Consider the following 24,423-nt stretch of genomic DNA (forward strand, 5'->3'; position numbering starts at 1 on the left):
AATTTAAAAGAGGAGGCGCTTCACCTTCTCCGAGGTGAACTGGTGCCGAAGCTAGGAATCGGTACGAATAAGAAATGCATCAAAGCTCCCTTCCATGGGTAGCTCTCATGTCTGAGACTCTGACAAAGAAAGAGAAAGTTTGCTCACTTGATCAAGACCACAGCTGCACACCCTGGAGAGTTCCACCCACCGGAAGAAGCAGGTCATGCCAGCCTTCACCCAGCCCTTCAGGCTCCAAGACAACAGGGCAATGCACATGTCTCACCCATCCATGAGATGTGCTTCTGGGCGCTGACCTCTAAAACACGAACAAGGAGGCAGTGGTGGACTTGTAGCTCATGAGGATTTTTGGGCACCTACAAAAAGTATGTTCCAATGCCAACATTCCCATTGCTCACTGGAGCAAAATATAGACTCATTTGGGACTGTGTGTGTGTGTGTGTGTGTGTGTGTGTGTGTGTGTATGAACATTTGTGCATGCAGTATACATGTGGAGGCTAGAGATGGATGTCAAATGTCTTCCTCAGTTGCTGTCAACCTTATTTTTTGAGGCAGAGTTTCTCATTAAACCTGGAGCTCAGTGATTTAGCTGGGCTAACTGGTCAAAGGGCTCTAAGGATCCATAGATAGATAGATAGATAGATAGATAGATAGATAGATAGATAGATAGATAGATAGATAGATAGATAGATAGATAGATAGATGGGCGGATGGATGGATAGATAGATAGATAAATGGATAGATGGATGGATGATAGATAGAAATAGATAAATAGAGATATAGAGATGTACTGTATATATGTATTACCTTATATCCAGTGCTGAGGTTACAAATGCGTTTCCAAGCCCGGCTTTTAGGCAGGTTCTGTGGACCCAAACAGAGTGTCTCATGCTTGTACAGTGGGTTCTTTACTGACAGAACCATCCCCAGGGGTGGGGGTGGGGCCTGGATACTTATTTTCTAAATGAGTAGACAAGGTCAAGCTGGGGCTAATCAAAACCCCTGCAGAAGTTGAATGAACCTCACCAATGGACAGAAAGGTGTTCTTATTAACTTAAGTTCCCTAGAAGGAGGAAGAGGATGTTCCAGCGACAAGTCACGGTAAGCTCATTGGCCCATCGGTTGTGTTCAACTCTCGGCTCACCCCTAGAGATCCACGCTTTCCTGGTGCCAAAATGAATGCCTCTCTTGGGAAAAAAAAAAGTGCCCAATTGAAAATAACTCTGTAATCTGTATCCTTTCAACAGAACTGGAGTGCACTTCACCAGCACAGTGCATGGGCATCTTGAATTAGCAGAGAACTATTTTTAACACATGAAGGATGCGATTTGAAATTAGTTTCACGGGGGAGTGAGAACCTTGGAGATTATTTACTCTGCCTTAATTACTCTGACTCACCATTAATTTAGCTTTCCTGGGGTACTAAAGATTTCATGCTAAGATTTGGAGACTAAAGAGATGTGGGCACAAACTTGGAGCTCTGGGAGTCTGTAACGGCATCTCTGATAACGAGATGAGGATGTACCCATTGGACACCAAAGACCACTGCAGCACGCGAGCTCAAGTTCTGCTCTGTCCCCATGTTGTTTTAACACTGGGACTGGAAGCACCCAGGAAGCTCAACTTTACTCTGCATCTATTTGGCTGCCTTTTATTAAAGGCCACAGCAGCATCTGTGCTCACAGCTATTCCCAGCAACTGGCTAAAGGGACAGGCTGCAGTTGCCTGGAGCCTAGGACAGAAAAGTGCAGAGCGTGCATTAAGGGAAAGTTTCCAAGGATCAGTGCAGTTGGCCGAGGGAGTCCATTCTCAGTAAAGGCGACTAAGGAGACACTACAAGCAAACACTCTGTAATGGGTTCATCAGGCGTCAGTGGGAAAGAATGCTCTCAAGATCCCCCTGAAGCCCTTAACAGTGAGCAGGGTCTGCCATATACAGCACTCGCCAAAGCTCTGTGCTCTCCCCCATGGCTCAGAATCAGCTGTCCGATGGCCGAGACCACTACACAGGCCGTGTGTAGCAGCCAACGGGTGCCTGTGGAGAACGAGGCACTTGCTGCCAGATGCAATCTGAGACTCACCGGGACCACTCAATCTGTCAGTGCCCTCCGGCTCCACCTGGCATCCAGCGATTAGAGATGGAATGGGCGAGGGAGGCGGAGAGAGCTGGGGCACAGCTCTTGGCCCATGCTGGCAAAGAAATTTTCCATGTTCTACATGTCAGAGGGCCCGGATGTGTTATGAAACTGCTTGAAGCCCTTCTTCTCCTTCTTCTCCTTCTCCTTCTCCTTCTCCTTCTCCTTCTCCTTCTCCTTCTTCTCCTCCTCCTTCTCCTCCTCCTCCTCCTCCTCCTCCTCCTCCTCCTCCTCCTCCAACTCCTCCTCCTCCAACTCCTCCTCCTCTTCTTCCTTTTTCAGGCGACGCAAGCTTCCCCTTTTCCTCTTCTAAGGTGTCCTTTATGTATAAGCTATGCTGTTCCTCTGTCTCATTTTGATTGAGTTGGATATGCTAAATCCACGTCATTCTAGCATACTTGATCCAATTAAAAACAGCAGACAAGTGCAAACACCTTTCAAACTCTACCATTCTCTACCCTGTAATCGAATTTTCTGTCACAGAGGTGAGCATGCTTGAATGATGCATGATGAACCTTTCTATCTTGGCAATTATTAGTATTTCTTTAGCATATTTATAGTTTTTGAACACCTATAAGATAAGGTGTTCTATCATGGCCTCTTATCTTGTCTATTTGTATGCCTTGGCCTCTTTCCAGATTCTTGCCTATGCACAGTCACAACTCAGAGTCATTGTCTGCAGGCAAGCCTGTCCTCATCTCCGTTGAGCTAACCTCCCTGTCTCCCGTCTGTGTTGTACTTCATTCGAGCCCTTTGCAACGCCAAACATTTCAACAGCAATTCTCAGGTGGACCGTTTTGCTGCTGCCTTTTTTGTTTGAAACTCAATATTGCATCCTCTCTCTGCCATCAGTTAGAATGCAAGAAAGCGAGGTGTGATTAGTAGTTTCAATTTTAAAGTTGAAGGGGCACCGTGGAACACAACGCAGTAGAAGCAAGAACCCACACTTTATCCAGCTTCCTCCACTCACCAGCAATGAAAGCAGCCATGTTTTAGCACCTGGTGGACTTTTGAGGAACATTCAAAATCCAAATTACCGCAGTAGAATTTTTCAATAGATTATCATTATTATGCCAGTTTGACACAAGAATTGCTTCTTACCATGAAAGGTGTCCTGGTTATGGTTACTTTTGTTGCAATGAAATGCCATGACCAAAACAAAGTTGGAAAGGAAAGGGTTTATTTGGATTACACTTCCACATCACTGTTCATCATTGAAGTAAGTCATGACAGGAACTCAAGCGGGGTAGGAATCTGGAAGCTGGAAACTGGGAGCGAGGCCATGGAGGGGTGCTGCTTCCTGGCTTGCTCCTCATGGCTTAACTCGCCCTGCTTTCTTACAGAACCCAGGACCACCTGCTCAGGGATGCCTTTGCCCACAATGACCTGGAGCCCTCCCCATCAATCACTAATTATGAAAATACCCTATAGGCTTGCCTACAGCCTGATTTATGGAGGTATTTTCTCAGTTGAGGATCCCTCCCCTCCAGTTACTGTATCTTGTGTCAAGTTGACATAAAACTAGCACAAAAAACATCCAGTATTCAATCATTAAAAATACAAATATTATATATGTTTTACTTAACATCTGAAATGAAGCCTGCATTTTACTAGAAAAAACAGAAGACTGTAGACTAGCCTATAAATCAAAATTTGTTTACAATGTTATTTGTACATAGTGTTCATAGGGGGTGTAAATCCCATACACCCCACCCACTCCCGCCCACCTCCACACAGCAGAGTCAGAGGCACTAAGGGGAGAATTTTTCTAAAGTGTCAACAATGGCTGTCTCTGGGGTTTCTGAGAAATAGTCTATTCTTCCTGCATCTTCTACAGTATTTTATTTGATTTGATAAAGACATGCATTTTGTGAAGAGAAAATTAAACTTGAAAATAACCTGGGTACTTACTGATTCTGTCTGTATGACAAAATAAATGGACAGCTTTGCCTCCAAAATCCCTCTAAACTTAAATGTTCCAGGAGACAGAAATAACAAAGAAACTAGCCAGGCACTCAAAATATTATTCCTCTATAAAGGTCTATGAGGAAGCAATGGAACCTCTCTCAGAGCTGAATGCACACATGTGGGAAAAACAGACATAACCAGGTTTCCAAGTGTCTCTCCATCTCTCCAGGGACTGGAAATAACACTGACCAAAGGGAAGTGTCCTCTTTGGGAAAGGGAGCTTCTCATATAGGAAGCCTCACACAGAAAGACAGCAGCATACACAGAACAATGAGACACCGTGTCCAGAAGACCAAGGACTATGGAGGTCACTTAAAGCTGCAAAGGGCAGCTGTTTGCAGGGCAATATACTGGGCAGAGAAGGTCAGCTTATCCCTGAAGGAGGCCGGGTGGCCACGCTCTTCCTTAGGCAAACCCCTAAGGTGTCCACAAGATGCAAATCTTTATTTCAGTCACTTAAGCCTTCCCAGGGTAATGGTTTCAAGCAAACCAAGGGACCACATGCTCTCTGTGTGTGTGTCTGTGTCTGTCTGTCTGTCTGTCTGTCTCTCTCTCTCTCTCTCTCTCTCTCTCTCTCTCTCTCTCTGTCTCTCCCCTCTCTCTCTCTGAGTTTCACTTCTAAAGTTATCATTGGGCATATTTGATAAATTGTTGGGGAATGATTATTTCAAAGATTTCTGAACACCATTAGCCTCCAGACAACTGAGTGTTGCAGGCTTGATCTGGATTGGGAAAAATCCACTGAGGACAAACAGAAAACAGAAGGCATGGTAACAACTGTGATTTGTTTATTGGTGAATTTTACTATAGCTTCTAAGATCTCCAACAGATAGTCTAGAGAACCCCAGCTTCTAAAATCAGTTTATTGGTATGAACATTTCCTTAAAGTAACAGGAATTTTACAGGGATAAGGTAAAAGTTTTACAAGTTAATTCCCGCCACTAATGTTTCTTCTACAATAAATTGCTATACTGTATTTATCCTTTCAGTCACCGTTGCATTCTGGGAGAATCAAAGTGGTCTGGGGGGAAGAGTTCAAAAATAAATTCTACCTAACCATCCATTTGTCTTGCATATTTAGCTTTGGGGTCAAGTTAAAGCGCATCACTCCTCCCACACAGAATTCTAAGTTTAGGTGTGATTATGCCTTTGCCTATTTTGTACCCAGTACTGATTCGGTCCCAAAGAGATGGGCAGTTGGCCACTTTTAATCTTCAGTAAGGAATGAGCTGGTCCCCACGTCTTCACTGCAGTAAGACTCCTGGAATTATCATCCACCCTTCTGCATCAGGAGTCTGAGGTGGACTCAGGTGACCATAGTTTCACCAGATATTCCAGACAGGCCTGAGTAGGGCTCGAGAGCGCCCTTTGGGAAAGTGACATACATAATTACAACAGTTCGATCCCTTACAGATAATCAGCCTTGATTGTGTGACCCTGTCTTGGATCACCTCTATCTACAGTCATTATTCCTGTGTCCTGTTCTGGGGCCCATGATCATTTATCCCTGGACTCCATAAATCAATCTCCAACTTGGTTCTCTTGCTTTCAGTCCTTCCCCTGCTGACCCCTCGGTGAACTTGCCAGAGAGGTCCTGTGGACTGACACCAGTCCTCAGTGCTTCCCTTCAACTCCTCTGGTCACTGTTGAGTTCCGGGTTCCCCGGCACGAAGGTGAAATGCTTTGGAAGAAGTACATGGGGTACTTTCACAACCTCAAGTGTACCACAGACAACCGTGTTGTTCATTTCCAAATGATTCATTCTCTTAACACGAGTTTTATCTCCATTTAAAAATAAGGGAAAGCAACATCGTCTGAATGTCTCCCTGGCACACTAAACGTAAGACTTAAGTTCATGCCACAGAGCAGAAGGCACTGCCAATCTCATTAGGCACCGTCCACCCTCAATATCTGGTGCCCAGCAATGCTGACTGGCCATTTTTTAGTTTCCAAAAACTAAGCTCTTTCTGGGCAGCGCACACTGGACTCCCTACCTGGATAATCGTGACTTCCCTGCAGGCATTCATTTATAAATTACTCCCCCCAGAAACAGCTCTCCTGACCCGGACACCCTCCTTATTTCTCTTGCAGAGAAACCAGGTCTTTTCCAAGTATTATCATGGGTTCCAATTATATAATTATTTTGTGTTTGTTTGTTTAATGTCATTTCCAGGAAGCCATGGACTCCCAGGAAGCAAGGAATAATGATTATTTTGTTCACGACTGTGCTCTCAGCATCTGGTGTGAATCTGGCACGATAGCTACCTATTCCTGTGGCACCCTGACTCTCTAGCGTGCTTTTCTCCAAAAGCATTAAATCCCTACCCAAAAAGGAATATCGAGCTAGGTCAGGATGCTGTGCGGGATTTAAAATGCATGGGTCAAAAAATAATACTCTGATGAGCAGCTGTTAAGAATCGGAAACTACTTAGGGTCTACTCAACACCCAACAATGTGAGTACTTTGACCAATAAACAGAAACAGTGGACTCTCCGACTTCCAAACACCTACTACTGTCTGTTATGTGTCAAAGCTGAGCCTCAAAAACTGAGAGATGGCCACTTGAAATCTCTGTCCCCTCAGCAGTGCATGGAACTGTGTAGCCGTGAAAGTGAGTGTGCATCTCTGCAGAAAGACACACGTGGAATGGGCAAGACAATGGGGCGTAGGGGGATGGCACAAGAAGCTGTATTTTCTCTCACATAGGCATGGCTGTCTTCGAGAAAGGTGCATAGAGTGTCACAGAGGGAAAGGGAGTCTGCACTCAGTCATGTCTGAGATGAAGGAGAAAGAGAATGCGGAGAAAGCCACACCAGCGCAAGCGTAATTGATGTTTTGTTACTAAACAGTTGCTCGTTGATTACAGGTGAGCGGGTGACTCGCCTCTTCCCAGCCCGGCACTTGTATTAACTAGAATCCTAATTTTCCCATGAAGCTGAAGTGTGTCTTAATTACTTGCCTTGAAGCTTATGCTCATCTGAAATAAGCTTATTTCTTTTCCACTGTCAGCTCACCCAGAGCCACCTAATCCACAACCTACAGCCCAGCACTCACCACTTCCTATCGTTATGGAGAGCAGAGGCAAGCAAGTAGCCTTGCAGGCGGGTTCCGAAGTGATCCATCTGTGTTCACAACCATGTGCCCATCCCACAAAACACTCCCGAGCCCTGTGCCCACCATGAGACAAGGAGGCCACATTCAGTGCCTGGTCCAAAAGCCATCTTTCAACCCTTTAACTATTTTATGGAAGTTTTGCGTTTTTCTACGTCTCACATCTGTATGGCTGGTGACAATGTAGATAACTGTTAACTCTAAGAATATCCACCATGCAGGCTGCAGGGCAGTGGGCTGCTTCTGGCATCTAAGGACAGAGCACGTGAGATGATTCTCATGCCCCTGTGAGCATCTCATCGGAGGTATCTCAATCTCTTTATGTAAAGGGGCTTAACACCCAACCCTGTCTTTGACTTGGAGCCCTAGAGAATGGACAAACCTGCTCAAGAACCAGCGTGTTGGCAAACAGTAAGACTGCATTTGCAGGGGAGGTAGGCCTGAGCAGTCACTGCCCCAATAACTTCTATCAGGATGCCAAGACACTCTTTTGTGGCCCCTGCCTCAAGGTAGTGTGAGTACACTACAGTCCCAGCTTTGGTGGCCCCTCATGTGCCTTTGTAACTTTCTTTACAGTTGGAGTCTCCTTGTTCCTAGTTCCCTTCTCTCCAAGGCATCCGTACCTTCATTCTTGCCCACTGCGTTGTTATAGACACACACACACACACACACACACACACACACACACACACACACACACACACACTTCTACAGGAGAGACATGGTGGAGTCTGACAGAAACAAATAAGACACATCTTGATACAAAGAAGTGCAATGCCAGCACATGTGAACCCAGATGTGGCAGAGGTGTGACCCTAAGCCCAGGAATACTCACACGAGTGAGTCATGAACCAGCATGTTGATATGCCAAGGGTTTTTCACAGACGTGCAGTCCGAAAGAATCCTGGCAGAAGGAAAGACTAGCAGGGGTGGGGGTAATGGGGAGAGACAGTAACAGACACTGGAAAGAAACTGCCAGAATGCCAAATTACTCGATGAAGAGAAGCTGGTACTTTGAAACTAAGTACTGAGGGCCAGGAAAGGGGTGGACCTGTGGGGAACAGCAGTGTGGATATGAACACAGGATTATCAGATTTGCACTGTCTCCATGTTTTATAGAACTGAGGGATGTCTACCTAGGGAAATAAATCGCTTCAAAATTTCCCCACTGAGGAAACAAGAGAAAGCTGCTTATTCAGATGACAGGCGTGCAGGGTGTCAAGCCTTCAGCTGGTCTGGAGAGGCTTTTAATTAATTGTTTATTATTTAAGGCAATATTTAAATATTGATCATAGTCTTCCCATCCCAGGTCCCTCTAGACCCTCTCCCCTCCCTATTCACTCCACTCTAAGTACTTTCTCAAAAACCCAAAAATCCAATGAAACAGTAAAACCTCCTAAAACCAAGAAGACAAAAAAAAAAAAAAAGAAAAGAAAAGAAAAGAAGAGAAAAGAAAAAACTAGCTGGAAAGAACCCAGATGCCCTTCAACAGAGGAATGGATACAGAAAATGTGGTACATCTACACAATGGAGTACTACACAGCTATCAAAAACAATGACTTCGTGAAATCATAGGCAAATGGATTGAGCTAGAAAATATCTTGAGTGAGGTAACCCAGTCACAGAAAAACACACATGGTATGTACTCACTGATAAGTGGATATTAGCCCAAAAGCTCGAATTACCCAAGATGCAATCCACAGACCACAGGAAGCTCAAGAATAAGGATGACCAAAGTGTGGATGCTTTACTCCTTATTAAAAGGGCCGAAAATATTCATAGGAGGGGATATGGAGGCAAAGTTTGGAGCAGAGACTGAAGGAACGGCCATTCAGATCCTGCCTCACATGTGCCCCATACATAGAGAGAGCCACAAAAACTAGATAAGATTGATGAAGCTAAGAAGGGCATGCTGACAGAAACCAGATATAGATGTCTCCTGAGAGACACAGCTAGCATATGACAAATACAGAGGCGAATGTTAGCAGCAAACCATTGAACTGAGAATGGATCCCACACTGGAGGAATTAAAGAGAGGATTGAAAGAGCTGAAGGGGTTTGCAACTCCATAAGAACAACCAGGCCAACCAACCAGAGCTCCCAGGGACTAAACCACTACCCAAATACCATGGCTCCAACTGAATATGTAGCAAAGGATGACCATGTCGGGCACCAATGGAAGGAGAAGCCCTTGGTCCTGCCAAGGTTGGACCCCCAGTGTAGGGGAATGTGAGGGGGAAGGGGAGGGGATGGGGAGGGGCACACCCTAATTGAAGAAGGGGAGGGAGATGGGATAGGGGGCTTATGTCTGGGAAACCGGGAAAGGGAAAAACATTTGAAATGTAAATGAAATAAAATCCAATAAAAAAGAAAAAACTATAACCAAATAAAGGCACATAAAAATAAAAAAAAAACCTAAAACACCAAACAAACATTCAAACAACTATGAAGCCCATTATATGTTGGTCAACTACTCCTGAACATGAGGTCTGCCCTGGAGTGGTTGATAGACCCAGTATCACTCCACTCTTCCAACAGGTACAAACAAAAACTTCGTTGTTAACCTTTACCCTAGTGGCTAAATGTTCATTCGTTCATTTTTTACAAAGTATACTTTAAAAAGACATCACATCAAAGTTGAACAAGATAACTCAATAGAAGGGAGAGAGTCCAGGAGAAGACACGAGAATCAGAGACCTGTCCATTCGCACTCAGGAATCCCACAGAAGCGCTAAACTGGGAGCTGTAAAGTGAACACAGAGGAACCCCTGTGCGTGCTGCCTCAGTCCCTGAGTTCACCAGCTTTGCACGTGTTGATTTGCAGCCTGTTTTCTTGGTGTCCTCTGTCACCTCTAGCTCTTACAGTCTTTCTGCCTCCTTTTCTGCAGAGTTCCCTGAACTCTCAGGGGAGGAATTTGATGGAGACATCCTATTTAGGGCTGAGAGTTCCAAGGTCTCTCCCTCTCTGAGTAATGTCTGACTGTGGGTCTCTGTATTTGTTTCTCTCTGCCACAGGAAACAACTTCTCTGACAATGACTGTACAATGTGCTGAACTCTGAGGACAGCAGAATATCACTGGGAATCATTTTATCACTAAGTCCCCTAGGCTGTCTAGTTTTAGGTTCTTAGTCACCCAACAGTGTCAGATATGGGTTCCATCTCATGGAGTGAAATCAAATATTGGCTGATTACTTCCACAAGCTTTGGGCCACCACTGCACTAGTGTAGATGTCTTGCAGGCAGTCGGGCATCATTGTCACTGTAGTCGCTGTAGATCAAAGGCTGTGGATTGCGGCTGGCTCGATGTCTCCATTTCACTTTCGGTAGCATGCAAAGAATCTTATTGTACCGAAGACAAGGTAAAGGCTCTGTACCGGCAGTTCCATGTGTGATTGAGAGAACGCATGTGGAAGCATGACTGAATTGGCTGCTTCAGCTCAGGGACGCTGCCATCAGGGATGCTGCCCAAAGCAGAAATAAACGTGGATTTGCTGATCTCACTTCTGCTCCCCACCTGCTGGCTTGGAAGTTTGAAAAGGTAGCCCGCAGGAGTGAGTGCCTTCTTAAACAGAGAAGAGGAGGAAAAGACATGGAGTATGGTACCTGGCTGGAGAGGGAAGGACAGACGTACTAGTAAAAGAAGAGGCATCCTGATGGGTTTCCACGAGCAAGCTTCTATGACAAACATTTCAGAAGCCTTCTTAGGGCCATGCACTGGCCACAGGAGCAAACAAGGCCACTGCAATTGGCATCCCTGATGTGTTCAGGTGGCTCCTGAAGCCACTCCCCAGAATCCCAGGGTGGGAAGGCACCAAGGGGTCTTACTCTATATCAACCTTTCTCCTGTTACACTTTAGCCAGGACTAGACCAGACAAGTGACTAAAATTCTAGAGTGAAAAAAGGTCTGACTTTTAAAAATCAATGTTGAGTTTCGAGTGGCGGTGCACAACTCTTATAGCAACACTAAAAGAGGCAGAAGAGACGGAAGGTCTTGACTATTGAGGCCAGCCAGCCCTGTCTATGTAGCAACCTCTAGACAACCAATGACAAAGGAATGAGCGTCATACAAGCACATGGGAATAAGAAAGCCGTGTGAAGTCTCAGTACAAGATTACACTAACACAGCACCCTGCCTGGAAGACTACACTGTATGCTCTGCTTTGACAAGATTTTGACCTTGCAGGATCTGGCTAAGAGACACCTAAGATCTCTGTAGTGAACCCGCTGTTACCTTAAAGTGAAAGGCATAATTGAATTCAAACACCAGCCACATATGTGCAACATTCTCCACGAGCAAGGCCTCTTGTATTTCATTGTCTTTCTCCCATAGTGCCCCTGTCCTCTACGATGCTCACTTTTTGCTGTCCTACCGATTTGTTCTCCATGATAGTCATATACCGGTAAGCTCTTTGCAGACCTATTCTTTAGCTTTTCATAATTTGGTCTCTGTTTGTCATTGACTCAATGGCACTTTAGAAAAGGGGGAAAAGGGTGGTGATAGGCTGCCCTTGTTTGATTATTCAGCTTACCTCAGACAGAGGCAGAATATTAGTATTCACACAATACTAATTAGAAGCCTACCTTATCTTACTTCATATCATCTAACAAGCTCTAACTCGCTCGTTTCATAATTAAGCATTTAATTCAAAACAGTTCCCTTTATGGATTTACGCTTTCTTTCTCTCGGTCTCAGTAGCCCTTGATCTCCATTGGGAGCTTGTGGACTAAACACTGGCAAGAGAAACTGCAGTTGGGAGCTGGGCGTGATGCAGAACAAAAAGAGGAAAGCCAGCCCCACCCCGGCTACTTCTCACTCACTTAGCTAAAGTATCTGCTGTCAGATGGAGAGAACAATAGACACAGTACAGCAGCCATGTTCCTCGCCCAGAACCTGATGCTGGAGGAACATCACTTCTTGGCCACAAGCGAGGGAGAAAGAAAGTCACTATTCATCACAACATGAGTATGTGTCAAAGATCTCTCCGACTGTTCTCTATGCCTCTCCAAGTCCTTCCTGTAAAATCTAATGTTCCTCCTTTAATGACCTAATGGTGAATTATTTATACTCAGCAATTTATCTTTTTGTCTTCTTTTATTTATGCCTGAATTGTACAATTTAACTCTCGAGAGCCCGAGTGTGCTTAGAAGCTAGACAGAAAGAGTCCCAGCCATTTCTGGGCTGTTGAGTCTGATGGGCAGAGCAGGGGCACAGGCCAGGGTGGAAGACTGAAGCTTCCCTCGGGCATGGTCGTGAGCTAACTCACTACATGTCGCAGGTGTCTGGGTGGTGCTGACTTTTCTGGGCAGCATCTATTAAACTGCATCTCCTACCTTCTCCTGCATCTCCACAGCAGACTAGGAGCTCCTTACCAGCGTTGTACAAGTGCTTACTGCTGCTTGCCAGGGCAGGGCTACTTCTCACCTGGTCGCCATGCCCCCAGTCCTTCTCCCATTAGTCTATTACCTACACATCTGCCAGGGTGATCTTACCAAGCTCCAAATCTAAACTGAGATCCATGCATAGCCTTCAGGAGGGCTCTATCACCCAACACTGAGCTCCCAAACTTGCATCAAGGTAAAAAATAAACACATGGGAAACAAGACGGGTTCTGCTATGTCCTGTGTGGGTCTCCACAGAAGTAGGCCTTGGAACGGAACTGATACAAGCTACTTGTGTAGGAAAGGATCCTAGCGGAAACTAGTAGAAGTGACACAGCCACTAGTCCCTAGGTTAACAGGCAGCGTCCCTGGGTTACTGAGGAGCAGTGTCATGGTGGAACTCCAGGACACAGGACAGAGTATCCATTGTGACTATCATGGACATCATGGTCTGGGGTACAACAAAGCTCGGCTTTGTCTCTGGAGGCCGTTTACTAGAGGGCACTACCAAGCTATCCAGTACATGAGAGGAAACAGCCTCAGGTAGAGAGTAGGAGAACTTTACAGAAGAATTCTGTAAGCCAGTACAGGAGCATGCAGTGTATGACACTGGATATAAAGCTTACTCCGTCTACTGCCCCTGCACATTGGTAGGATCTGCAAATTGATGCGTGACAAGCACATCCGGAGAGTTCTCTGAACAGGCAGGTTTGAGGTGGGCCTACAGATCCCACTAAAGTTCAAAACCTTTGATGGGCCCTGTCAACTCCTCTAAAGACCACAATGAATTGGTGCAATTTTCTAGACGTAAAAATGTTCTCTCCAAACAGCTGGAATGATGTATTAAGAGTCACTATAAACCCCAGGGCCAAATGCAGTACTGTTCATATAGTAAGTGTGGTACTGTTCATATAGTAAGTGCAGTACTGTTCATATAGTAAATGCGGTACTGTTCATATAGTAAGTGCAGTACTGTTCATATAGTAAGTGCAGTACTGTTCATATAGTAAGTGCAGTACTGTTCATATAGTAAGTGCAGTACAGTTCATATAGTAAGTGTGGTACTGGGGTTGGGGATTTAGCTCAGTGGTAAAGCGCTTGCCTAGCGAGCGCAAGGCCCTGGGTTCGGTCCCCAGCTCCGGAAAAAAAAAAAACCAAAAAAAAAAAAAAAAAGTGTGGAAGTGTGGTACTGTTCATATAGTAAGTGCGGTACTGTTCATATAGTAAGTGCGGTACTGTTCATATAGTAAGTGCAATACTGTTCATATAGTAAGTGCAGTACTGTTCATATAATAAGTGCAGTACTGTTCATATAGTAAGTGCTCAGTAAATGTCTGTAGAAGAAATAATCTCGACGGTACTGAAGGCGCTCCTAGACCAAAAAGAAACAATGGCCCTTACCTACTAAAATAGTAGGTACAATTTCACTACTAGGACCAGACAAATGTCTACTGCTCACTAATATGTATAAGTGAGTATCTTATGCCTAAAAGGCCTAGGTTGAAATCCACCATCCAAACTAATCAGGACCAGAAGTTTTTAATATTATTGTGAATTTACATACATATAATGAGACATCTTAAGGATGAGACCCAAACATAAAATTCAGTTATGTTTTATATCCATGTAGCCGGAAGGAAACTTTACCCCACATCCTGAGAGCAACCCAACCCCACCCCGTGGTGTCAGTCAGGTGTGGGATTTTCTCCTTGTGGACTATGAACTCTCTGACTAGGGATGCTCGACCTATACTTTAACCATCAGCTTGTGTGTTAACAGAGACTCACTGACATGCGGACAGGAATAAAATCCTACTTAGGAGGCAAACAGCTAAGCAGTGAGAAAGTGAAGGCCTGAGCAATTAGAACTTGGGCTAGGGTCCTCATCCACTCTCCAGCACCAAGGTTCCTCAGGATAAAGGTCTTTCTCAAAGGGCATCTGGATAGTGACTCTGGGCTCTATCCCCCAGGTGCACAATGGCTTCTGAGGCATTCGAAATGCACAAGGTGTCACCTTGCAACTGAGACAAAAGCGCAGGCTTGAGTCACTTGTAGTCACTAAAGACCTCATCCATGGCTCTCTCCCCACCATTTGAGATGTTGGCCACCAACCCTTGGCCGCATTCCAGTCTGGATAATTACCCTGGAGCTCGAAAGCTTCACCCTCCAGTGCCAACTAAATAAGGTATTCCTTCGGACTTACAGCCAGAACCTTTGTTATGCCGCTGAGGGCCCTTAAAGAGCTGCTCTACCCTAGGGATAGCTGTATTTGTGTGAAATCAATAATCCTGGCTATTTACTCTGGCGGGAGGTATATTCCAAATTATCACTGGCTAAGTTAGCTATCTCAGATTATTTTAATAGAAAAGCTACTAGTAAATCACAGTCATGTCTTCTCTATATCCTAAGGAGAATGACTGAAATATTTGCATTGTGACAAGGAGAAAAAAGGAAGGCGAATGGCCCATCTTCCACCTGCCAGTCCGTGCTGCAGGTCTTGAATGCTGTTCCAGGTGCTACAGTGGGTTGTATTATCAAAAAAGCTGGGAAAAACTCCCCAATTTTTGAATAAGTATGGATCTTCCCCTAATGAATAAAGATTTCAGGGGACCAATCACTGGTCGAGGAGTAGGCGGGACTTCCAGGTAGGAAGGAGGAAGAAAGGAGAAAAGAGACTGAGGCCCACAGTTAGATGGATTTGAGGTGTTAGCCGGATGTTAGATGGATCTGCGACCGGAGGATTTAACTTAGTATGGCTTACTAATTATGATGTTAGTAGCTGTGCCCAGCGGTTGAGTCACCTGTTGATTCTAAACTAAGTTTGTGTGGTGTTTTCCTTCACACGGCGACTCAACTGAGTTCAAGAGAAAGGTACAGGGCATGTGGAATTTGGATGCATGTGGCTGGTGTGGTAGCGACTCACCAAGGGAACTTAGTAAGTGGGGTGGAGACATTTTGAGAGCAAAGGGTCAGAGAGTCTACTGAGATGAGAACACCCCACTGGTGCCACATGGCCTGCCGGTGCCTGGCTTAGCATGGGATGGAAAATCCTTCTTACTATTTCCTGCTACAATCCTCACTTCAAATATGACCACACACATATCTTCTAGTCAAATACTAGTTCTGCCCACAAGAGTCATAGACCTTTCAATCCATATGCACTTATCCTTCTGCAGAGGTAAAAACATCCCTAAGACTGGGAAGAGATGCTTGGCTGCCTAGCCTGGAGGGTGACAATGGCGGGCAGATTATGCATTTACTTGTTTGTTTTTGTAATAATCCCATCTGGGTGGGTGAGAGTTTATGGGTTCTAAGAGCAGAAGGTGGCATAAGGAAATTGAAACTGTAAACATCTTTTATTTAAACCATCTCTTCACCACATTAAAAAGAAAATAGCAAACTGACTAGCTGTATTCTATCACAAGGATAGAAACAGCAAAAGAAAGAGGTATAAAGTGTCATGTATGATCTCTTTGTACCTATAAACACATTATCTTCTCTAAGAAAATAGAAGGAGACAAAAATTCCAAGATTCCAGCAGATGAAATGTGTGTGGCTATCAAGTATTTAACATCACACTATGCAAATGCATTTATAAATGGTTCACAATTTTTCTCACCTTAAATGACCTTGAAATTCAGATTAATGTTCGAAGTTCCAAAACAAGTACGTGCCCTGGACAAACTATGCTCAGACAATGGAAAATGTTTTGTATCAGTGAAGTTCAGTTGAAATGTGCCAAGCTATTATACTGTTTGAAAGTCTCCCTGGCTAGAACACATTACTAGCAGGCTTCCAGAGCTAGGTTAAACATGCTGCAAATCAATTCATGCCCTGCAAGTCTGCAAGTTTTCTGGTGAAAATGCCTCTTCCATGGCACTTAATACTGTCACTACGTCGCTCCCCCAATTGTCCACCTTGATCCCTCTACCGGGGGTTGTGTTATAAAAGTTTACTGTTCTCATCAGCAACAGGCTGAGGGAATAGAGATCCTTTACTAGCATGAAGACCCTCCAAACGTGCCGTGTATACCAGACAGTTCCTAAGTTAGTAGAAATGCTAGACGTGATAAGTGGACTAAGTTTGCACCGATGATATGCTCACGATCGTTGCTGAGTTCGGGAAGAACTTGTATTAGAGCTGCAGAGACTTGCCCTCCACCAACATGTAGAACCCGGAAAGATGGCTTTGCTAGAGCCCTGACGTGGATATGACACACTGCAACCAGTTCCCTCTTCGCCAAAGGCCCTAGATCACTTACGATGTAGGAAAGGCAGCTACTGTCATCTGTCAGCTTGCCTGTAATATCTGAATTCTTGCAGAAAGACAAACTGACCAACACAATCTTGAATCTCACCACTGTCAAAAATGTCGTGGGGACTGACAAGATAATGTAGTTGGTGAGTTATTTGCTGAACAAGCAGAATGACCTGAATTTGTTGGAGAGAGAGAGAGAGAGAGAGAGAGAGAGAGAGAGAGAGAGAGAGAGAGAGAGAGAGAGAGAGAGATTTAAAAATGTTTTTAAAATGGTGGGTCCTTGTAGTCCCGGCACTGGGGATGTGGTGGCAAGTGTGCCCCTGGGACTTGGGCTCCTGGGCCAGCCTGTCTAGCCTAATCAGCAAGCCTGAGTCCACCAAGAGGCCCTGTCTCAGAAAATAAAGTGGAGAGTACTTGGGTAAATAGAACAACATCCGCCTATGCTTGAGAATGACCCTGTACACAAAGGTACATGTGCCCCCCCACGCACACACACGTGTACATGCATGTACACACACTAGGATGCTCACACAGAATAGGAGAGTATTAAAGATTGTTCTGAACTATAAACAATTAGCAAGGCACAGAGCCTGCAGGTGGTGGGAAGGAGGCGGGCCCATGGGGCTGAATGCAGACTAAACTGTGTGCAGCGCATCTCAGCCCACAGCCTACCTAGCCTAGTGTGTCCATCCTGGTCTTCACTTGTAATTACTATGTACTTTCTAAGTATCCTGATTTAATCCCGGCCACAAATTCCAATGGGGAAAAAAAAGAACAAAGAACCAATAATTTGGAGGAGAAATGGGAGAAAATCATCAAGGAATTTCATCCCAGGGGATCCCAGGGAAGCAAGCTACCCTGTGGGCTGTCACCAGGCTGTGGCATCCCTCCTGTGCCTCAGTAATGCTCAGAATTAAATGGCTAAGCTAGAGAGCGTTTCTCTCTACTTGGCTTTTAGCAGTAAAAGGCTGCCATCTACTTAGGTATCACGGACCTAACTCAAGCTTTTATAACATCCTAAGAGCACCTGGCAGCGGTGAACGTGTGCTTGCGATGTTTAATGATTCTAAAAGGAAGAATGCGCAGGTTATACACCTCCCTCCCACTCTGGTTTTTCTGTTTACACCAGGCTTAAAAGGGGGTAATAGAAATGAACTGCTTCATTTCATCACCTCAGAGTTCTTATTACAGCCAAAGAATTCAAAATTACGTTACTGGCATTTTTTAAAGAGATGGGTTCATCTGTCTGAAGTAAAACTTGCAGATATGTGTCCTGGAGGGCTTCGATGCCCCTGGCCACAGTTGAGGACTGGGATGTGCAAGCAGCTGTCACTTCTCTGTTTCTCATCCACAGTAGGTGGTTGCCAGGCAACAAAATACTATTGTCTGTTTCTGTGATCTATTGGCCAATTCTACTGCTGATAATGTTTTTACAGTTTTAAACAGGGCCACCTTTTGGACAAGAAGAGATGAGCAAAATTTCTGAGGCCGACAATAATGTATATATGAATATAAATGCATTGCCTGTACCCTAAAATTATATGTATCAGTTTATAACTGCGTGCAAACATAAATATTTATTTTGCAATACTCATATATGTTTGTGCTATCACACACATTCTTTTCCAGTCTACACACATATAAATTTCGTCGGCCTGCAGCCAGCATCTAAAGCCATGTGAGAAAATCAGAGCATGAACTAGAGAAATAAAAACACAGTCAGAATCATTTTCTCAGCAACGGCAATGACTTCAGATGTATCAGATGCGTCAAGCCTTGTCCCTTGATTGTGAAGCCTTCCAGAGAGCAAGGCTCTTCTTCCTATTTATATAATGGAAAAATTGGGAAGCTTTGTCAGCTCCTTTGAATCATCTCACTTATTAAAGGAGCCATTTTACTTAACATGTGCTACCAATGTGTTCAAAGACCATTCAACTAGTGGTACCCTTTACACATAGGAATCTTTAAAATGTTTTCGTCTTAAACATAATTGAATTGCTCTCCCTGGAATAGCCTCGAATGACTCTCATTTGGTTAGGATCTGGGTCCCTGGATAATTACAGCCCTGCCATGTTCCTTTTGCATATTTCACCAGCTTACAGATGAAATGACACATGGTGTACTCACTATAAAACTGTCAACATTACCCTGCATCCCTTGCCGCTTGCTTTGCATTGACAAGGTTACAAAGATGAGAATTACAATATTCTTAAGATGTTCAGACACAACATCAAAACAGCCTGTAGGAATTAGGGCTCGAAAATGCCAGAGGCAATCAGGCTTTGAAATGAAGAGAAATAAAAGTCATTTGTACAGATTTCTGGAATGGCACTGCACAATGTCAGGACAGTCTCTAGATTTTACACAGTGCCCATCCGTCTTGTCTCACCATATTTCAAAAGCACTTTAACTAATGCTTCCCTCTAGAGGGATGAAATTCATTACCATTAGCAAATCTGCATATTACAAGAAAGCAGAATAATCAATATCCATTACGTGCGCGGACATTATTACTATAAGTCTACTATCAAGAGTGCAACGCTAGCAAAACAAAAGCAAAGTGTGTTAATCACGACCTAAGTAGTAGACAAAATTACTACTTTTCCAGAGAGCAGTCTTCCGCAGAATGCAGCTGCCTCCCGCTAGAGCTCCAGGGACTTTTTCACGTCGCAACCTACAAAAGACCCACCACTTCCTTCTTTGGGTTCATAAGCAACCGTCTCTGCCATCAATCCATTTCCTTTCTCCTTTCTCCTTTCTCCACCTTCTTCATATCCCTTAATGACTCTTCATTACTTCCCCCAAAGAACCAAACTCAAATTGCAGCCCAGTTTGTCATGAATCTCTTGTGCATTCGTTTCCGGCATTCTCCTAAAGCTTTTAAAAATCGCTACCACTGAACAAACATAATCTCAACAAAATTTAAAATATTTTAATGTTATAACAGTGGGAGACTGCAGGAGAGGGAGTAAAGTGAAGGGTGCAAGCTGAAGGAACTACAGTTACATACATGGGGATGCCTATGCCACAGAGCTGGGCTTCCCCACCTGTCGACCCCACTTCCCCCATGTGCTCGCTGCGGGATGACAACCACAACACTCCAGAACCACCCCCTCCGAGGAGGCGGGGTTATATGATCAGCCAATCAGAGCCCGCGATCCCGGGTGTCCAACCTATGGGGTGGCAGTGGCCATGCAGGGGGAGGACATAGGGTGGTCCGGGAGGGGCCGGGTCCGTGGGAGGAGTGCACGTGTCCAGAGAGGCGGGGAACCCGCGGGCGTCTAGCTGCCGAGGCGCCGGTCGGGTGTCCAAGTCCCGCTGCCCAGTGCGGTCTTGGACTGGGCAAGGCAGGCAATCGCCCGCAGAGGAAGACCTGTCCTTGTGTCCAGTTCCAGCAGAGAGGGAAAGACACAAATAACAACAATAGTACCTCGCGCAGATCGGGCAGAGAGGAAAGTTTCTGGCCCGCGCCAGAGTGGAGAACGCCAAGGCGGGGAGATGCTATGCAAGACAGGAGGAGGACAGTGTGGAAAGAAGGGAACAACCGGAGGGCTGCGCGGGCAGGGCAGGGTCCCGGGTGCGGTCCCTGGAAGGCGAGAGGCGGGATGCGCTGTCCAAGGTGCAGGGGAGGCGGTTGGTGCGTGGTAGGCGCGGAGCCCGAGCAGACACTGGCGGGCCAGCGATAAAAAGAACGGAGAACATCTGTGTGGGGCGCCGGGCACCCCCGGCTCGTAAAAGTGCGGGAGCCCGGGGAGCGTCGGGGAAGGGCGCAGGGGGCTCCCCCACACCGCCGCCTTCCAGTCTTACCTCCAGCTCCGCTCCCCTCCCCCCTCGCCCACTCCCCTCCGTGCCTTGTTCCCCGGCCGCCTCGGGGGCGGGACCGGGAACCCCTCCTAGGCGGCGAGTCCCTACGCCCCAGGGATGCTGCGGGCCGCGGAGCCGCTTACCTGGGGCCGCGGTGCGGGGATTCGAGGCAAGCGAGCGCCGGGCGCGGCGCGGCTCCTCCTCGCCTCGGCTTCTCCTCCCGATCCCGCTTCTGCCGGACTCTGTCCAGGGCGCAGAGCAGTCAGACCGGGCTAGACTGCAGCCTCCGCTCGCGCCGCCACCGCTGCCGCAGACAGAGGACGCCCCGTGGCGGCTAGAAGCCTGTGTGAGTAGCAGCGCCCGGGAGAGTGGGATCTGCTCAGGGGCGCTGGAGACTCCGCGGCTCGGGGCGCGCGGGCGTGCGCACGCGCGCCTGCGAGTGTGAGTGAGTGTGCGCGCGCGCGCCCAGGGGTGGGGGGAGTCGCGAGGGGCGGGGGAGCGAAGCGGAGAGATGCTCGTAGGGACCGAGGCAAAATTCGTCGCCCCCGGAAATCCGTAAAGCCTTGGAAGGATGGGACGCCTGTCTGGCCCGGAGGAGCTGCGGGCCCCGCAGAGAAACCAGATGAGAAGGCGGCGTGGCGCGCTCGTGCTCAGGATCCCGGCCGGTCTGGGGCCCGCGGAGCGCTCGGCCACTGATGCTACACAAGTAGCGCCCAAGGCAGAGGATCGCGCAATCCCCTCGGGGGAGGAGCTGAGGTGACTCGCTCGTGCCACCGCTGCCAGTTTGGATTTCTAGGCTGGACGTTCTGGGACTGGTCTTGGTACCCCATGGTTGCCATGGCGACCTTGAAGGCGCCAGGCAGGAGACCCAGGATGCAGGGAACTATGTACTTGCAGTAGACTCCAGGATACTGAGGTGCACTGCTCAATCTGGCGCTAAGGTTGAACCTGGGCACAGAGGGTGTGCCCAGGGTGTTAGGATACTTCAGTGGTGGTTGGGATCAAGTTAGATGAAAATGTTACCTTTTTGTTTTCCTTGGAAGCCACTTTCCCTCAAAGTTAACCACTTTCACATAGAAGTGCTGGCCTTCTCTTTATTAAGATTCTGCCAACTGTCCAGATATACAAGTAATGCAAAGTAAACTGAGAACACCTTAATCTCCTAGCGCACTAACACCTTAGAAAATATGGTTAAAACCCCACTTATCAGTCCTATTCCTAAAAGGTACATGGAGCTGTTGGTATATTTTTCCATGCTTATCTTAAGTAAGCAGACTTTATCCACCCAAGAATTCTTCCCAAAAGTGCAAGGTCTGTGTTACAGTTGACATGCTCTTCCTGGCAGGAACCCTCATGAGGGGGTTAGGTTTTGCACTTTGCCTGCCCTCCAGTACTTGCGCGGTGCCACTGTACATTGTGTGCTCTCTATAAATGTTGAATGAATGACATTGTTTTCTAGCTTCACATATCCTGAAGGCAGAACCGTGGATGCTGGGAATGTCATTACCATCCCACTAGGCTTGCTTGATTTAAACTTAGGCCAGTTCCCTGTGTGAACGGCTATTTTCCCCTCTGGCTGCCAGGGCCCCAGTGCAAAGAAAGAAAATAAGAGGATACTGGCCCATTGTGCAAATTTACCAAAAGATTCATGCTAAGAGTACTCAGGAACTTGGTGCTGTGTTCCTGGGGACACCTAACCTCTCAAAAAATGTCCTAGTCACCGAGTCACAGAGTCACAGGTACTTAGCAGTTTGCACACTCTCTTCTGCAGTAAAGGATAGGAAAGGAGATGGTAAGTGATTGTCTGCCTCCAGAAGCTGGTCAGAAGCCAGTTTTTTTCTTGTCAGGAACACCAGGTGCTAAACACTGGCCCGTACATACTTTACAAGGTCACTGGGGATTGCTAATTCTGCTGCTACTGCAGGATCGCTTCCTTCAATCAAGTATTTCCAGTCTTCTTAGAAGCAGGAGTCCTCGATTTCACATTCCACGCTCAATTTCAATTCCTTTGAACTCAGGCTTTTCCATGAGCTACCACTCTTGCCAGTCATACCACAGCTGTGAACTATATAACTGAAATAAAGTGAAAATTAAAGAGGATTCATCTGGGTGCCTCCAAATTCATTTTTAAAAAGATTTATTTATTTTTAATGTATATGACTACCCTGTAGCTGTCCCTCAGACACACCAGAGAAGAGCATCAGATCTCATTACAAATGGTTGTGAGCCACCATGTGGCTGCTGGGAATTGAACTCGGGACCTCTGGAAGATCAGTTACTGCTCCTAACCACCAAGCCATCTCTCCAGCCCCATGTTGTTCTGACTTAGGGGGTCCCTTTCAATGGCTTCACTGCCATTCTGTTTACAGTCTTCATAAGAGACATTCGCTGTGATCTTGGAACTCTCAATGTTTGGTTAAATGGGAAAGTTAGATATTTAAGACATTGCCTTGAAAAGAATTTCTAAAACTTGGGAACGAATATGCAGACTGGACCCCTGACAGCCAAACTAGCCCACGGACGTAAGGCAAAGTCTTCCAAGACAGTTTTCAAGTGTTTATATTGCCTTACCTACCAGAGTGGAAGAATGCTCTCAAAGCGGAGACTTCTTCAAATCTCCTTTCACCACCAAGACAGTGATAGTAGGCAAGAACAGACCACAGCAAAGAGACTCATTCCTGAAAAGAAGAAAGAATCCTTAATATAATGGCTCCTCTCATTTTCCTATAATTGCCATAAAACTTTCAAACATTAACCTTAGAAACACAGAGCTGTGATGGAACATCTGAGAACAGACACCGCCTGATTCATATATCTCCCCTCTCTCTCTCTCTCTCTCTCTCTCTCTCTCTCTCTCTCTCTCTCTCTCTCTCTCATACATATATGAAACCCAAAGGCCCCACCTCCTATAGACCAGCAGATTAGGGCAAGAAGATGTTCTGTAAATTTCAAAGTCAGCTCCTCCTGCTAGGAGCACAGTGCCCCAAATTCTCTTTAGGGAGAAGTCAGGGACTGAAATACTGCTGTGGTTTTAGTGGCTGTGAGCTTGCATAAGGATAAGGATATAGGTAACTTCCCTTAGAATTAGGTCCCAGACCACTTAGTCCACTTGAGTTATAAATGATTAAAAACAAACAAACAAACAAAAAAACAAAAAACCGGACCAGCATGGAAAATCCAGGGCCCGCTGGGTGCAGAGTGGAGCCTTGAACAAGGAGTGGGCTCAAGTCACCTGGGTCATACTACACTGTTAGGATTAGCCTAGTCTTATTACAGAAACTACTGTCGTAACTTAATTCTGACCAGATGTTAGACATCATGAGGAAACTTAAAAACAAAACAAAACAAAAAATCCCACAAGGAAAAAAAAAGAACAGAGAGGAAGTCACAGCTTATTGGAAGCCAAAGTGGAGAAGTTTCTGTTTTGGCCATCAGTGCCGCTCTTCGGTACAGTTGGCGTGCTACGCCGGGCATCCTAATGCTTTCTGGAGTTACAGATCCCCTGAAGCTACCAGGAGTCTTTCTCCAAGAAAAGCAACGTTTGAATGTCAGGAAGCTCTGGAAACACTTTCTGAAGGGGAGGCGGAAGTTCCACACTTAACGTGGGCCCTTTTACTACATATTGTCGAATGATGGCTAAAGGAAGGCAAATTGGGGGTTACCAGTCTCTCATCCTGTCTTCTTACACCAAAAGGATAAATTTTATTATATATAAATAGATTGTATGTGTGTATATATAATTATGCACTTATAACTCATTAAACCTCAC

At 45.9% G+C, this 24,423-nt stretch overlaps 1 protein-coding gene across 1 annotated transcript in view; it reads right to left on the bottom strand.

The window, feature by feature from the left end:
• LOC116913163 overlaps positions 1-24,423 on the bottom strand; it is a 126,927-nt gene that overhangs the window by 90,549 nt on the left and 11,955 nt on the right. The window contains exon 2 of the mRNA XM_032917369.1: positions 20,798-21,352. Coding sequence (XP_032773260.1) covers positions 20,798-21,352 — 555 coding nt within the window. The remainder of the gene's footprint in view (positions 1-20,797; positions 21,353-24,423) is intronic.

The sequence above is a fragment of the Rattus rattus genome, chromosome 12 (genome assembly GCF_011064425.1).
Source record: "Rattus rattus isolate New Zealand chromosome 12, Rrattus_CSIRO_v1, whole genome shotgun sequence".
Lineage (NCBI taxonomy): Eukaryota > Metazoa > Chordata > Mammalia > Rodentia > Muridae > Rattus > Rattus rattus.